General features: G+C 28.7%; 1 protein-coding gene across 1 annotated transcript in view; it reads right to left on the minus strand.

Annotated features, from left to right (window-relative positions):
• LOC113373955 overlaps positions 1-17,883 on the minus strand; it is a 199,406-nt gene that overhangs the window by 31,422 nt on the left and 150,101 nt on the right. Inside the window, exon 5 of the mRNA XM_026614219.1 lies at positions 15,731-15,919. Coding sequence (XP_026470004.1) covers positions 15,731-15,919 — 189 coding nt within the window. The remainder of the gene's footprint in view (positions 1-15,730; positions 15,920-17,883) is intronic.

Raw genomic sequence — 17,883 nt, forward strand, 5'->3', positions numbered from 1 at the left:
CATAATTAAAAATTGTATGCATTTATTACACTCACACGATTAAACAAATAAAAACTTCAATGCTGTATGAGGTGCATGCAATGCGTGATTTTATTTTTAAATATATTTTTTTTTATATAAAATAATCTACTTATTACATGTTTTTTTATATAACTTTTTATAAAAAAATTACATATATTTATATTAAATACCATATGAAGTCTGTGTATAAGTGTTTAAACCACTATTAAACTACTTACAACTGATTATTAGACTGGTTTTCATAAAAAAAATTTGAAATGAATTGATCATCACAAAAAACATGATGTTTCTTATGTTATAAAGTGTAACATGTGGATTGCGGTGGAGCGATCTTGCACTTTTTAAACTTATTCAAAGATAAAATAAACTTATTCAAATATTAAACCTATTTTTAACGCTTTTATTATACCACTGCTCTAATGAAATACAAGATACATAAATAATAAAAAATAAACAATTTAAAATTAATTTATTTTGAAATAATTATTATGTTGGAGTATAGTATAGTTAAAGCTGTTGTGTGTATATTATAAAACATATATTAATAATCATCACGTCAAACGTTCATATGTTACAGATTCAAACCATTAAAATAGTTCAATAGACACAGTTTATAACGATAGATTTGCTTTTGTACTAGCAGATAACAAATTTGCTCTTGGCGTTTTGTATTCTTACATTTTGTGTCAATTTTGTTTTAGAAGTTGCAAATATTTGAAATGCTTTTTTTTAATTGAACTGTCAAAGACAATTGGCCCCGCAATTTCATTTTGTGTTATAGCACTGTGGCCTGGCTGTGATGTAGATTGAAAAATATGAGAATCTACCATCAATTTTACATTTGATAAGCTAATGATGATTAGAATATGCATATGAAATCGTTATTAATGTTGAAAGTATTAAAAATTCACGTTTACTTGGCTGAGAATTCAAATTCACGTTTACTTGGCTGAGGGTATACAACTAAATGTTTGCTCAATTATTAGTATTTTAGTCAATTGTTCTACATATTATAACCCGTAATATAAAAATTTAATGTGTGAATGAAAATTAAGAAAAATTTATTGCAAGCTTATATTTATAAATATTTAAATATAAGTTAAGGCTTCCCTACTCTTAATAATTCTGACTCAGCAATTAAAGTTATCGTTTGGTTTTCTATGTTAACTCAAATTTTGTGATAAAGCCTATTTAGTAAAGAGCAAAGAGTAGAATTTTCATCTTAAAGCTAGTATCAACGATGGTGAAAATAATAGGTAAATTAATTTACCTATAATTTGCATAGTTACGAATTCAAGTTTTTTTATAAATTGCATTCATAGTGAAACATTTAATATTTATTTATAATTAAAACATAGATATTACAAATGAACATATCAATCATATGCCAATTATATTAGTATGAAAAAATTTTGCTTACGTTTGAAAAAAATAAACGATATTTTATATACAATCAGAACCTAAAAACTTTATTGTCAAATCTCGGGTTAACGTATTTATTTACACTTCTACACAGTAAGAAATGCGGGTGTGATTGTTTGAATTCTAGAAAAGCCGAATGCAGTTTAGTCTCATCACGTCCTGCATACAACATCCTCTTGAAACATCGGAAAGTTTAAATACAATGACAAAGTTGAGAAATCACGTGCGGAAATACCTTTTCGAATCTAGCAAGCAATCAAGCCAGAAATCTGTTTTCTGTGGAAAGAATTTGACCCAACACTTTGATTATTTTTTATTTCATCATAATTTGAGTTTTTATAATTTGATAAATAATAATTATTTGTGTGGTGATAATTGAAGAGTAGTTATTGATAATATATTAAAATTAACTTTTTGCTATGAATTAAAAACTTCATTTATTTCGTTAAATACATTGTAAAAATGCAACAATTTAAATGGCAATAAAGTAACATATGCAAATAATGTAATTAAGCTTTGGTAACATTTTCTAATACTGAAGGTTTTATGTTCAATTAATATTTTTTCCAAATTTCTTCAAGGTTAACTTTCTTTACGTTGTTGACAACCATATACTTTTATTTGAAGATTTATGTGAAATCTTTCAATCATTAATAGCATTAACTCATTCATGCCACCTAATAAACAATAATATTAACGTAATAATTCGGCGTCAAAAACATGTCCTAATTGGAGTTTATGCTAAGTAAAAACACGATTTTAATGATTATGAACGCATTTCTGTTATGAATAAAGAGCATAATTAAATACGAAATTTGAAAAGTGAATTAATAATCCGTAAGGGGCGATGTCGTCCTTCCGTGTTCCTTTTCGCTTGCAATCAATCTTTCTATTCAATCATCATTTCGTTTGACAGGACCATGTCCGTGGGTCGACATTGCTCACGAAAATTAATGAGAGGGCTGATAGATATAATGGACTTATATAAAATTTATTATATAACGCTTTATCAACTTATTAATAATACACTTTCATTTACAATCTATTGATCGGCCATTAACTACAAGCGATCGAAAATGTGTTATTACAAAGCAACATAAACAGATCTGGTTATGATAAGCACCTTATATTATTGAGAAATATAAAGAAGCGTTTCACATTATGGAATTATTGAATTGTGAAATAATAGAGTATGCTGATTTCCTATAAAATCGTATTTAACATCCTCGATATAATTTATTTTGCTATGCATATATTTTCTTAATAAAAAAAGCATAGATGAGAATATTTGTTATATGAAAGCAATATTAAAATCAAACTTATTAGTCTACTGCACTACAGAGTGGCATTCATAGAGTTGGTATTGGTATTTTGCCTTGAGGCAAATTACATAAACTTCCCGAAATGTATAAATAATCTATTTAATTAATAAAAAATAAATTAACTTATGAGTGATTAAAAGTATTCCGAGTGGATTTATTACACATAACGAACTAATATCTTCCAAACAGTTTTTAATTTTTTGAAATCGATTCGGTAGTATGAGCTCTAATGTGGACGAAAGGCTTATCACTTTTTTCCAAATTACAAAGAAACGGCTTGGCAGATAGTCGCACAAAACTGACGAACGATAGTCATCATTGAGATGGCGTTTTTGAGAAAACGTTGATCAAAGGTCTAATTTTGACAAATGCCAAAAAAACGATACTAATTTTTGCAAACTTTAACGAATTTTTAAAATTAAACAACTTGTAGTAGGGCCGTTATATTTTAGTATGATCTATAAGACTATGGTATTTATCGTAAAAAAATAATAATAAAATTCGTCAAAAAAATTTTTTTTAACACGTTATTACAAGAAAACGGCCCGGCCGATCTCTACCAAAAACCAATCAGCACGATTCCCAACCAATATCTATTTGAATTTTTAAAATCGATTCAGAATTGCGGGCTAAAACAAGGACGAAAAAATTGTCACTTTTCTGCTACTTATAAGAAAACGGCTAAGCCGATCATCGCACAAAACTGACGAACAATAATCCTCATCCAGATACATCGAATGGCTTTTAAATTTTTGAAATTGGTCCAGCCGTTTTTGAGAAAACGTCGATTTATGGCAAAAAATCTGTTCACACACACACACATTCTTTTTCCAAATTTGGTCTCATTCGATTCAGAATGGCTTAAAACGTCGAAAAAACATAAAATTAGCAAATCGGATTTTTTTATGAAAACACAAACTTCCCCTTCGGGAAAAAATGTACAAAAAGGTAAATGCTACCTCATAATATAAATGAATACCGTATAAATTTAAAGTTTTTTAGTTCAGTTTTTTTTGTAAAAAAAAAAATCTATACTACTTCATACATCGTAGTTTTCGCCGTAGCCAAGATCGTTAACGCGTTGACTTTGTATGGACAGGGTCGCGCGTTCGATTCCCCGCTCTGGCAACCTGACATCGGGCAGCGCGATGTCCATTTTCAATTGAAAATATATATCAAATATATTTCCATCTCGGGCACTGCGGTGTGAAATGGAAATGGGAAAAACTCTCACACTACTTCTTCCCTGAATCGAGTTGGAGTTTAACTCAGCTCACGGACCTGCCCTAGGGCAGCACTACCCATTATTATTACTTCATACATATTACAATTGTAATGTAAAATTGCAGTGAAAATAAATACAAATAGTGGCTGTATTATTTATGTAAATTCCCACATATAAATATAAATTATATGAAGATTAATACACAATACTAACTGTATTCTACAAATACGAATATAATACGAACACAAACACGAACATAAATATAAATATGAATATGATTACATTACTATGAATATGAATATAAAGATGAAGATGAATTTGAACACGAAGATGAATATGAAAATAAATACAAATATGAATACGAATTCGAATAGGAAATGAAAACGATTACAAATGCGAAAGCGGATACGAATGCAAAAGCAAATGCAAATACAAATGCAAATTCGAATGCAAATGCGAATATGAATGTGAATACGAATACGAATGCAAATGCAACTACAAATACGAATACGAATGTGAATACGAATACGAATACAAATGCAACTACAAATACGAATACGAATATGAAGACCAACACGACGACGAATTTGAATGTGAATATGAAAGTCAATATGAAGATAAATATAAATTGTAGAGTTGAGGATATAAACATTTTACAGTTGTTTTACTGGCGCTCTTACTACTGCCAAAATTGACATGTCTCCTTTACCTCACTATATATCCCTCCCTTTTTATGGAATAAGCAGAAATTCGCTACAGACGAAAATCCCAAGGCCACGAGACAAATGTACCCATCTAATAAGATTCCAATTAGAGATACTTCCACGAACGGTTGACTCGTTAACCCGCAGAGTCGGCTATGAATCCGTTGGTCTTGGCGAGTGGGAATCGAGCGCGTTTAAGTGGATTGAGCAAAGAACATCGGACGCGGAATTATATAAAGGTGAAGTTCCCAGATTGGATTGAGCGTTTAGCGGCCCCGAATGGATTGTAATAGGTAATGGATTCTTTGCTTTGTGCATTCAAATAATAAAGGATTTCATTCGTTTGCAGTAAGAGCAAATCAAACTTAAATGATACTGCATGAATTAATAATCGATTTGAATAACACGAATTTAAATCATTTTGAATTAAAAGGATTAAATGCCATAACACCATGATTAATTACTATAGAAACAAAAAATTAAAAGCATTTAGGTCAATTCCAAAGAGATATATTTCATAACAGTTTGTAACTTCACGAAACATTTTATGTTTTCACGAAAAAATCCGACATGCAAATTTTATGATTTCTCGACGTTTCAAGTCACTCGGAATAGTTTGAGATCAAATTTGAAAAGAGTATGTATGTGAGTGTGTGAGCCAATTCTTAGCTGAACTGATTACAAAAACGTGAAAGACATTTGATGTAACTATATAAAGAAGTAGAAAATTAAATCATTTTGGCATGACGATCTGCCAAGCCGCTTCTTCGTAATTAATTGTAAAACATCGAAGATTTTTATGAAATTACGGCCATACAAAATCGTTATTAACTATTTTGGTGCATATTAGGGAATGCAATACCAATGAAAAATTTCAATACCAGTATTTCGGTAATTTTTAACTTCCCGTAGGGTAAGTTATTGTAATGGGCCGAAAATCGGAATTGAAAATTTTTACATTTCTCGAAGTTTTGAAGGTTTCTGAACGTTTTGGCATACCTCAGAAAAAATGGATGTGTGTGTGTGCGTGTATGTGTGTGTGTGTATGTATGTATGGATACAATTTTTAGTCCATGTTTTCGGGCGCACGGACCAACCGATTTGAATGGTTTAAAAAACATTTGATTCCTATCGATAGGGAGATGTGCTGATTAGTTTTTGGCAAAGGCAGGTCCAGCAGTTACGGAGATAAAGAGCAAGGAGTGCAAAAAATAAGAATCGAGTTTTTGAGAAAACGGAGCATCCGATTTGAATGATCCGAAAAACTTTCAATTTGTAATGACACGGAGAAGGGGTGATTAGTTCATGACAAAGGCAGGTCCAGCGGTTTCGGAGATACAAAGTTAAATGTGCAAAAAATGGTAGTTTTTGAGGGAACTAAGCGTCCAATGATGTCTTTGAATGATTCAAAGAACTTTCTGATTGTTTTAACAAAATAATTGATTTTATAAAAAAAAATTGTTTTAAATTTTTTTTTCAAAAAGAATTTTTTTGTCTGTATATAGAAAATAATTCAGATTTTTATTTTGATTCTGTTCTAATATATTTTAAACAAATAATTTCAACTTTGCAATTTAGATTATATAATTCTTATAAATATTAGACAATGTTACAATATTTATAATAATCTATTTTAAAACATTTAATATTCCTCGATCATCTCGTTACGGTACGGGAAGTTCCAGCAATTTGCCTTGAGGCACGATGCCATATACCCCACTAGTTCATTTTAAAACCGGAATACCGGTAAAATACCGGTATTTTTATTATCTTAAACAAACGTATAAACATTGTCACTAGTGTAAATATGAAAAAAATGTACATACAATTGCAACTATATTCAACCAAACAAAAAAAAAAAAAAAAACAAATAAAAAAACAATGAGTTGATTTTTTTATTAATAATTTAATAAAATTATATTCAATTTAATTAATTCATTATCAGTATCGAATATATTGAGTACTTTTCACCGAAAACAAACTTGTGAGTAAGAAAGACCAAATACTCATAAAACATCATATTACATTATTATAATAAACTGTATTGTCTGTATCCGATGTATTAAATTAGCATAAACTCCAATATTTGAAAAAAAATAATTTATCTACACTAATTTAAGATCAGATACTTTATCGAGATAAATAATATGATACTATAATTGTTGAGTATTGTTATTTAAAACAATGTGATGGTTCTATAGTCAAGCTTCGAAACGTTTTCGGAAAATTATATTTTATAATTGTAATGAGAAGCAAAAATATTTAGTAATTATCATAATTATTATATATAAAGTTAGAAAAAAATAAAGATTACGCAGGGGTAATCTGTATGATATAAAATATTTTGACACAAACGTCACTTAAAAAACCGTTACATTTTTACATAAGATAAAACCAACATCATTATCTATCCGTCGAATTCTATTTATTGTAACACAGTATGAAGCCCTCTTAGTAAAGCAATAAATATTCAGTTTTTGTTTACCCTATAAAATCACTTAAAGATATAGCTGTTTATGCGATTATGGAATTTAAATATAAATTTGTTCGGAGAAATTTGAACTTTAGTGAATTATGTATAAACTAGTGCTTATGTACAAATACCGAAAATACCGGTATTATCATTTGATTAACTTTTCTCCCAGCTAACTGGTATATTAACACAATCATGGCTAATCAAAAACGTGACACAATCGTACCCCCATACTGAATTTTGTGATTACATAAATTAATAAACCTTCAACTAGTATTCAACCAAGTGTAACTAAATTGAAGTGATATGCAACCTCATTACACGTAAATCGGTTTTCACCTGCAAAGCATCAACAGGGTTTCTCGAAGCTCGAAAAATGCTTGCCTATTCTGCTTAAACTTACAGATACAACGACCTACGTTCGACTAATAATAATACGGTGTATTGTACACAATAGGCGTCAGGTTACATTGGGGTGCACATCTAAAATAACAACGGTCGCATTTATACCAGGAGCGGAAGCAAATGAAATCGCGCCATTAAGCTGAAGGGAAACAGAACGGCCCGTTTCGGTAAATACGTAGTAACCTGCCTTTGGTGTGGGACAGTACAGGTGGGATAAGAATTAGATGCATTAGACTAAGAGCATTGGGGTATGACACACTTACAATCAACGCGAAAGTAATCAGTTATATTATTTATCATTTTTAAGAGACTTTAGAATCGTGTGACTTGGGGAGTAAGCTGATGGCTGCGTGGCGAAAACGTTACATAAAAAAGTGATCAGACGAGGCAAATGGTAATTGAAGCGGCAATTAGTGCCGAATTTACAAAGTGAGAGAACTAATTTCTAAATGTTGTTTTAGAAAGGGTAAACGTTCAGTTGGTTTTTTTTACTCCACCCACAAGTAAGTTTTTATAGAAGTTATATGAAAAAACTGTTGAATCTAACTTAAAAATACTAATATTACATATAAAAAATAGCGTATACTTAAAAATTATATTGGTCTTTCAAACATAACAATAGTGCTCACAATCAAAACTACTAAGAATAAAAGAAATTACTTTGGTTATAAATTATATAACATTGCTGGTAGATAATTTATATATTTATCTCCTGATAACATATTCTTTCCTCTACTTTTAAATATTGTTAACAAATTCGTAATTTTACTTATTTTTGAGATATCAGTAGTCGACCTTTTTATCCGCTAACCTTCAAGCACTGCTATACCTTGTTAAATAATAAAAGATTTGTTTTGGACGTATATTCTTAAGTATTATTTTTTAACTACCCAAAGAAGAAGTTCATTTTTCACAAAAAAATCTGGTTGTTAAACTTTGAAAACAAATTTATCAGAAGTATGTTTGTGTATAAATTATGTCTTTGTGAATCAATTTTTGCCATTTCGACGAATTCAAAAATACAAAAGCCAAACTTTATAAAGACTCGCGTTGATTAATTTTGCACGTAGACCGGCCAAGCTACTTCATAGTACAAAAGTGCAAAATTTTTCTTCCACCTTTTCGCAAGAAGTTCTGAATTTAGTTCTGAAATATTTTACAAATTCAAAAACTCTTGGAAACATATTTGGAAACCATACTGATTAGTTTTTGGCGATCGGTCAGATAGTTTTTTTTTAAATTGATTGTTGAAAAACATTTGACAATCATGGAACCTTGTATGGCAAAAGAGTTGATGGTCTTACTAAATGATACCAAAATATTAGAAGCCTACTTCAAACGATTAAATTATAAAATTTAGTTAAGGGTTAGATTAATCTTCCTTGTTTTTTGAAAATGATGTATAACATTTTCAAAATTTGTCAAAAATAACTAAGGAAAATTCATACAGAACTGAAAAATCTCTACAGCAATTTGCTATACTGATAAATCACAACTTAATATAATAATTTCTTATTGATTAAGAATTGTGCTTACATGTCGAGAAGTTCATGAACTTGCTTTAAAGCAAAATGTCATTTACGATTAGTTTAGATTGGTAAGCATCTGTAAACATGCTCATAATTGAAGAAAAAACAATCTCAGTATGTGAAATAACAAAAACTAAAACTACTTCACTTTTTCAAACGCGATTGAGGTAAAACTTATTTGCTATTGTATAAGATGGTATTTAAGTAAAAATAAATACGTCATATAACAATTTTGAATCATGTTTATTAGTAATATGGTAACTCTCGTAATGCACATATTTATTTGTGTCAACCATTATACACATTTATATAATGATAAATTATTAATTATATATTTATAAAAGCATTAAAAATATGTATAATATTTAAAAACAAAAATGTAATTAAAATCATACTTCAAATATGACATGATCGGTTTGTCATTCATAAATAGAAATAAACCATCATTAGAGAAATGAAGAAATTGCTGATTAATAACTTATATAATATTCGTTCACATAGTAAATTATGTTAAACAAAGCCTAAACAAATATTGTTTTTGTAACTTCACTCATCATATAATTGTGTTTGAAGAACTTCATGTAAATAAAATTAGCATACATTCATTGGCTGGTTGTAATTTTTTTACTTTTTCGCTGGCGATATAATCTCATTCTTTTAACAGCTCTAATAACTTCAAATATTTATAGAAACTACGAATATTATAGAAATCAATAAACTTACGATTTGTACACGGTACAAATATTTAATTTATTTTATTATTTTCAAGGAACAGGGTAAAATATTTTTCTGATTCAAGCATTTTTCATTAAATCAAGATTTGTAGTACGATGTAACTTCAAAATGTTTATTTATCTATGCCGATTTGCTTGCTGATATCGGTACGCATATATCGTTGATGCCGGTATGCATTCAACGACAGATCTCTATTCACATACGCGACGACTAATCACGATCGATCCGTATAGAAATGATATCATCGAGAGCGATTGACAAATCATTGGCACTCGACTTTTATCTCATCTGCCGTAACGCACTTCCGTTTCATTTGTGCGGATTTACACCCTAGTCGCGCCTAAAGAAGTTTTACTTCAATAAAAAAAGTTTCCATCAGCGCCTTGTCTAATTGAACAAGAATTGGATTCCCTTGAATACGTGTGTTTATCCCTATGTATGCAAGAATATATAAATACGGGGCTCCAGAACGACTCGTTTAATTGCCATGCATAGTTACGTTTTAATAACAAAGTATGAATCTCCCACTAATGATCTCGCAAACGGAAGCAAAGAGAACCGAAAGGGAGTGACGCGGCGGCGGAGTGCAGTACAGGTGGATGGTGGATGTTGTTGATTCACAAAGTAACTACGTGACTGTCTTAATGGATGCAATTATGCGAGCGACGTTTTGCGACGATGAGAGCACTTTTTCTAAATACTTTGAATTTTAAATGCGGTGTTTGTGAATACCTGATATTAACTTTAAAGATTGTTTGATAATGATGATATGAATTAATAATCCGATCTCCATAATTAGTCCATATAGATTGATGATTTATGACTTAGAAAATGTATTTGCCAAATTTTGGGATTGCATTGATTAATTAGTAAAATACAATTAATTACAAAAACATTTTGTTGTTGAGTTTGTCTATAAAGTACGAATAAAATGACATATAAGATAACGACATAGTAAAATATTAATTGTTAAGAAGATAGTTCACAAATAAATCTTGTGGTCCTTCTTTAGTATATGAACCCAAAGGAAACAAACCATACTTCGGTAAAAGAGAGTTTTGCAACAAATGCATTTTTCTTTTTTTACCTTCTTTGAATATTTTGATCTGATTTTAGAGGCACTCGTAGTTTTTTTAATGCTTTATTATATTTTTGATAGCAATCAATAAGTAATATATGAGCTATTTAGTTCACTCACAACTTAAAACGCTCGTATAAAATTATTGTGATAGGTTTTAATACAATATATTAATAGTTGTCACTTCAATGAGCAATTAACTATTTCTGTTAATGTCCTCAAAGATGTGGTAATGTTAATGGTCTTGAATATTGTCTTTGCGAAACATCTTTTTCATTTTTTTCGAAACTAGTATCTCAAAAATTTGAGTGACTATGGAATTTGAATGATCTTCGAGTTTTAGAAAATATTGAACAGTTTTATCATTCTGTCTATAAATTCTATATTAAGATAATCATGTAAATTTTTATTGGTAACAAACCAAGGAGCATGTGTATGTGTATTTATACTTCTAACAAATACCTTATGATTTCTAATAAGTAGGCACATTATAAAGAAAATGATTGGTATCAAGGAGATATTTAAAGTCGTTCCGCAAACTATTGTTTAGGATTCTTACGTAAATCGAAATAATAGTATGTTTGAAAAACCTTTTCTCTTAGGAATGTGTTTTTAACTAAATTAGTTTTCCATGGTTAATGCGAATTATTGTAACTAGTAAATTGAACTATATATGCAAATATGTATGTATTGATGCTCTTTAAGATAACATTTTTTTATAACTAGTTGGAATATGCAAAAATTAAATTGACAAAATTTGAATTTATATCTACATCATGCACATAAAATTTTCGAAATTGAATTGAAGAAAAGTATAGTAAGTTCACCTCGGAATTCCAGATACCCAGCTGTAAGTCTGTAAATACTTGTATATTGATACCTAAAAGTTGTCTCAAAACCTACATATGTTGCTTACACCATACCATATGTACAGCTGGGTATCTCAAATTCCGAGATTCTTACCTAATTTAAGCTTAACTAACTGGTGAATCGTAATATCTTCCAGGTTCCTTAAATTTATTTTATATTTTGATAGAAACTGATATGATGTGATATATCTCAAAACAAGTTAGAAGTAGTTAATAGTCCATCACATTCGATAGGTTGTAATTTTTTTTCCGTGGCCTCGAATGAACTATCCTGAAGTGCTTACGAAAGAGTACTATCTCATTTTGTCTATTGTGTAAGTATATCATTTCATCCGAAAGTTAACAAAAATTAATAATTGTATAAGTTAATTGATTTTATTAGAAAAACTTACAAATAACAAAAAATAAGTCTGCAGAAAATATGAGAAAACCATCCTCAAAATAAACTTTTCAAAACGTGATACACGTTTGAACTGATTATGTACCGAGACTATGACAATAATGCTCAACATCTGACATTATGGCTTCGTAACGTTCGCGGAAACGTTACTAAACCTGTTTAATTTAGTCCTTTTTTCCCTGCAATTTCACATATTTTTGTTTGATATATCAATTAATAATTAGAGAAATTTTATTTAATTTTTTAAGAGTAATTCATATCATATCAAAATTCTTGAGAATTATACTTTTGTCTTATATATGGTCACATACCAATATTTTAAAAATTGATTTATTAAAGAAATAAAATACTATTTTTGGATAAACCAAAATTGTCATATAAATCGTATTTTGAATCGTTATTAAATTATTTATATTTTCCAAAACTCAATCATATTTCAAATTTACATGTATTTTATAATGATTAATAATTTATACAATTTTGTAAAGGACAAGTATGACGTTAAAATTCGTCTTATTATCTAGAATTGCGTACTATTCTAGATAATAAGACAAATTTTATAATTTTGAATCTTTTCTAAAAATCACAGTCAATATTAAGACATATTGTTAGTTTTGTATTTGGATAAATTATAATTGATTATGGATTGAATTACTTATATATAATTATATTCATAACTTAGCAGCTCCACTCTAGTTTAAAACATTGGAACACTGAACCACTTCTAGAAACTTATAAGCATAAAAAAATCATCCCCATAAGATCTATCTAATATATAATTATTTTTATAATAATTCAGGTAAAATCGTTTCTTTTTCAAATTTTAGTATTTTCTCAGTTTGATACAAATTGTAATTCAATAAGTTTCGGTAGTGCCAGGATAAAATTACAATGGAAATGCTGCATATACTCGTACACTCATTCTTTGCCTGCAACACATATGCACATTATGCGAAACTTTTATATAACTTAGTTACCCCATACGCTGCGATATGTATAATGCGCTCAACTTTCTATAATGGAAACAGCAGTATAAGTTACTCAGTAGTATTATATTGAATATAAGATCTTGTGCAGGCAGATATGCTTTTACGTTAGTTTTCCAACTACTCATCATTATGTTGATTCAGAATTATAAAGTAATTTTGTACATAGTCTGCAAAGATTCATTGGGTCTTAAGCAAATTGTTTGCTTAATGAAATTTGTCGTATAGCGTTAAAATAAATCTGCGAAGTGCATCGTGTGTAAATAATATTGCAACAGGCGTTGAAGGAAATTGTAGTCAACTTGGCTAATTAAGACATGCTTTGTTAAAATATTTTTTGAATAGTTAATATTTTAAATTGAATTATTATAAAATTATTAGGCTATTACTATGCTACAGGTGCTGAAAACAATTAGAAAATATGAACTAGCTCACAAAATTAATTTATAATCCATTAATTATAAAACTAATAAAAACAACTATACACAATTACCATATTCTTTCATATGATGTATGAAGTATTTACTATTTTCTGCACTTACTATTTTAGACATTTCTGCTCTAAATTTATTCACAATCTATTTTTCAATTATAGATAGTTACGACCTAGTTTGGTCTTTACAAATAAAAAAGGTACAGTAGATCTAGATATTTTTAACATTAGCCATGATTTTGAACTAAAAAACAAACATTTAGTTTTATATGTTATAATTCGGAATTTACAAAAAATGATGTTTGACACAACCGAAGTCTAAGTGACGATGTCAATTAATGTATATATATATATATATATATATATATATATATATATATATATATATATATACATACAAAAATATGTTGGCATCGATATGAATTTTATTTTGTCAGAACAAATTTATAATGATTGAAAGAAAGCGAAAAACAGTTTTTAGAAACATATTTTTCTATATCATTGGTTAAAATAAATTACAATCTACACGCATAAAATAGAAAAAATATAAAATTTGAAGTATCAGTTATAGAATATGTTGAAGGTAATATAGTTATAAACTAGTGGGGTGTATGGCATCGTGCCTTAAGACAAATTGCTAGAACTTCCCGTACCGTAACGAAATGTTCGAGGAATACTGAATGTTTTCAAATAGATTATTATTAATATTGTAACATTGTCTAATATTTATAAGAATTATATAAACTGAATTGCAAAGTTGAAATTATTTGTTTAAAGTATATTAGAACTATAGTCAGAATTACAAATAATATCTGAATTATTTTCGATATACAAAATACAAAAATAAAAAAAAATACAAAATTTTTTTTTTGAAAAAAAAAGTTAAAACAAAAAATTTTTTCACCAAAATATTTTGCTGAGACAAGCAGAAAGTTCCTTGAATCATTTAAATCGGACGCTTAGTTCTCTCAAAAACTGCCATTTTTTACACATTTAGCTCCGTATCTTCGAAATGACTGGATCTGCCTTTGCCAAAAACTAATATACACTTCTCCCAATCATTACTAATTGAATGTTTTTAGAGCATTCAAATCGGATGCTCCGTTCTCTTAAAAACTCGATTTCTATTTTCTGCACATTTTGCTCTTTATCTTCGCAACGGCTGGATCTGCCTTTGCCAAAAACTAATCAGCTCATCTCCCTATCAATAGGAATCGAATGATTTTTGAACCATTCAAATCGGTTGATCCGTGCGCCCGAAAACTTGACTGGAAATTTGTGTCCATACATACATACACACACACACATCCATTTTTTCTGAGGTATGCCAAAATGTTCAAAAACCTTCAAAGCATCGAGAAATGTAAAAATTTTCAATTTCGATTATCGGCGCATTACAATAACTTACCCTACGGAAAGTTAATAATTGAGATACTTATAATTCGACAACCTTTAAATTTGTCATTTTATCAGTGATTTTGAATATGTACATATATATAGTATATTCTACATTAATCATTTGAAAGAAAAATCTAGTTCACTGAAAGATTGCAAATGAATATGGAAAATAACAAGTGTTAATATAATATGGATAAATGATATGGATACGCAAAATGCAACAAAATTATAAAATGACAAAAAATATAATGTAATAAGCATGTTGAATTTGCAAAGCAAAACAATAATAACATACACGTAACCATAAGCAGACTATAAATTGCAGTATTAGTATGAAAACTAAATTTTGAATATTATTTTATATCCTAATCTCACGTAGAAATGAAATAAGTTGCATTTAATACCTCCGAACGTAATCAGTTATCAATACATACACACACACGCACACAAACAGAGAAGGTAACCAAGATTTATTGGACTATCAAATCTAATAGTTATCAGCATGTATTTAAATGCAGCTATGCCAAAAAGAAGAAATTTTCATTTCAGATCTATAATCTCAAGTAAAAATTTTAAATCATCGGCTGTCTGATGTCTCGGCATGACTGAGGCGGAGATCAAACGATCAAAACCCGGGACTAGTTGGACTAGCCCGCACCCGCTGGGTCAATTAGTCATATGCTAGAAAATCAAAATAAATACAACTATTGAAATTTCTTTTATTACTAACCTGAGCAATCTCTGCCCCCGTTCATAGTGCGGCGCCTGTTCCTTGATATGCAGCTTATGACCATCCGGCTGTCGTACTGCGAGCATGGCGTGCGCTCCGGGCGGCGGCGCGCGCTGTCTCACTCGGTACGTGCAAGTCAGGTTGCGCGGGTAAACGCCCGGATAGTTCGGCGACCTTATGCGGCATGGTCTGCGTGTATTATGAAAAAAAATTCAATTAACATATAATGAACTTTAAGATAACTGCTTGATTAGGTGAATAAATGGGCTGGATTTACATTAAGATGACTTCCGTACTTGCATTCGTTATATATATTCATTAACAATGTGAAAATACACAATACAGAAAACATTGTAGTAATAACAAGCAATGCTATTATAATCTTGTTGACGATACTTATATATACGAGTATATATATATATATATATATATATATATATATATATTTAATTTGATATAAAAGTTTTCTATAAAATTTATTACATACTATTTATTTAATTTTAATTTTTATAGTTATAATTGATTGCCACTAATATATATATATATATATATATATATATATATACATATATTATAAATACACAGGAAATTGATATTAATAAATTATATATTTTGCTCCATATGTTCAAGTATCGCATTTAATTAATATAATTCGAAATAACACAGAACAGATAAGATTTTTATTAGAGGTTTATTATTACTTGATGAAATTTAGTAAGTTAGTAGAAATAACAAATTTTTAGTTCTCAAAAGAAAAGAGCAAAGTTAATAAAAAATGCTGCACGATCTGTAGATAGTACTATAATAATCTCTGATCTTCATTATATTATCTCATTATCCTTATATGTCTCAAATTTTATCATCAATTTATCGAATCAAATATAGCTATCTATTTATGGATACATTTTTATCCTAATAGAAAGCTATCAAAAATAAATTTGCTCCTGATAATGAATTAGTACACACATTAAAACATTTGTCACAATCCGCATTCAAAATATATAACATTGTCATGTTTCTATATATTTTCTAGAAAATAGTTGTCAACTATATTACAATACATGATTTTATTATTAGGCAATATGGATTTTTGTAAAAATAGTATGGGTTCATATCATTGTAAATTTACGAATATAAATCCCAAAAATTAAAAAAAACCATTCGAAGTTCTTTCTTGTAAATTTCTTTCAATTTTATTTACAAATTGTTTTAACTAATATATTAAAGTTTTTTTTTATTTTCTAATAAATTACAATTTGTCTACATAGAAAGATATTGAGTAATTAATTTGACAAATAACATAGAATTACAAAGAAAAACCCAGTGGTTCAGCTTTTATTAATGTACTAAATTATATCTTAATTAAATTTTGGTATTAATATATTAAAGAATATATCCAAATATTATAATCTCAGAACTGTACTAATATTTTAAAACTTGAACCATCATCTTCTGGAAATCTTACGTAATTTTATATTCAACGTATAAATTGAGTGCACTTTATAACTGCGCCATAACTTTGTCTTTGGTGCTATATATACAAGTTATTTTATGCATTATGTAAAAAATAAGAATATTACGTAATACTTAGCTTCATAAATTATAAAAATAAAAACTAAAAAATATTCATGAACTAACAGTTACATTGTAACACCAGCAATTTTTCCATTTTATTATCGTTATATCGTTGCTCATTTGGTCTCTGAAAGATTTTATTTATACAAATTTTAATTTGTAATCAGTTTTAAAATATTGATCAACTATTATTGAAATACAAAAAAAAAACTATTAGATCTGTACAAATATTTATTTATTACATTATTATTAATTAACTAGCAAACCGGGCGAACTACGTTTCACCACCAGATGGTTTCATTTTATGTAACATTTCGTTTGGTGATTAAAAGATGAAGAAAAAAATTGTCTGCTGTTTAAATTGAATAAAAATTTGCACAATACACGAGATTGATTTGAAGGTTTCCAATTGAAATGTTAGAAAACGAATTTCACAGTGAACACAATGCCGGTTTGCCACATGAAATTAACTGAGCAGAGAACAATGAGTTACAGTCAAACAAAAAATATTAGTTTGTAGTACATGCTATGTATCAGAGATGACGTTGTATTTGAAAAAAGAGAGAGTGTTTTCCGCT

Source organism: Ctenocephalides felis, unplaced genomic scaffold (genome assembly GCF_003426905.1).
Source record: "Ctenocephalides felis isolate EL2017-DRISC unplaced genomic scaffold, ASM342690v1 CF-g0.4_SCAFFOLD_01604, whole genome shotgun sequence".
NCBI lineage: Eukaryota > Metazoa > Arthropoda > Insecta > Siphonaptera > Pulicidae > Ctenocephalides > Ctenocephalides felis.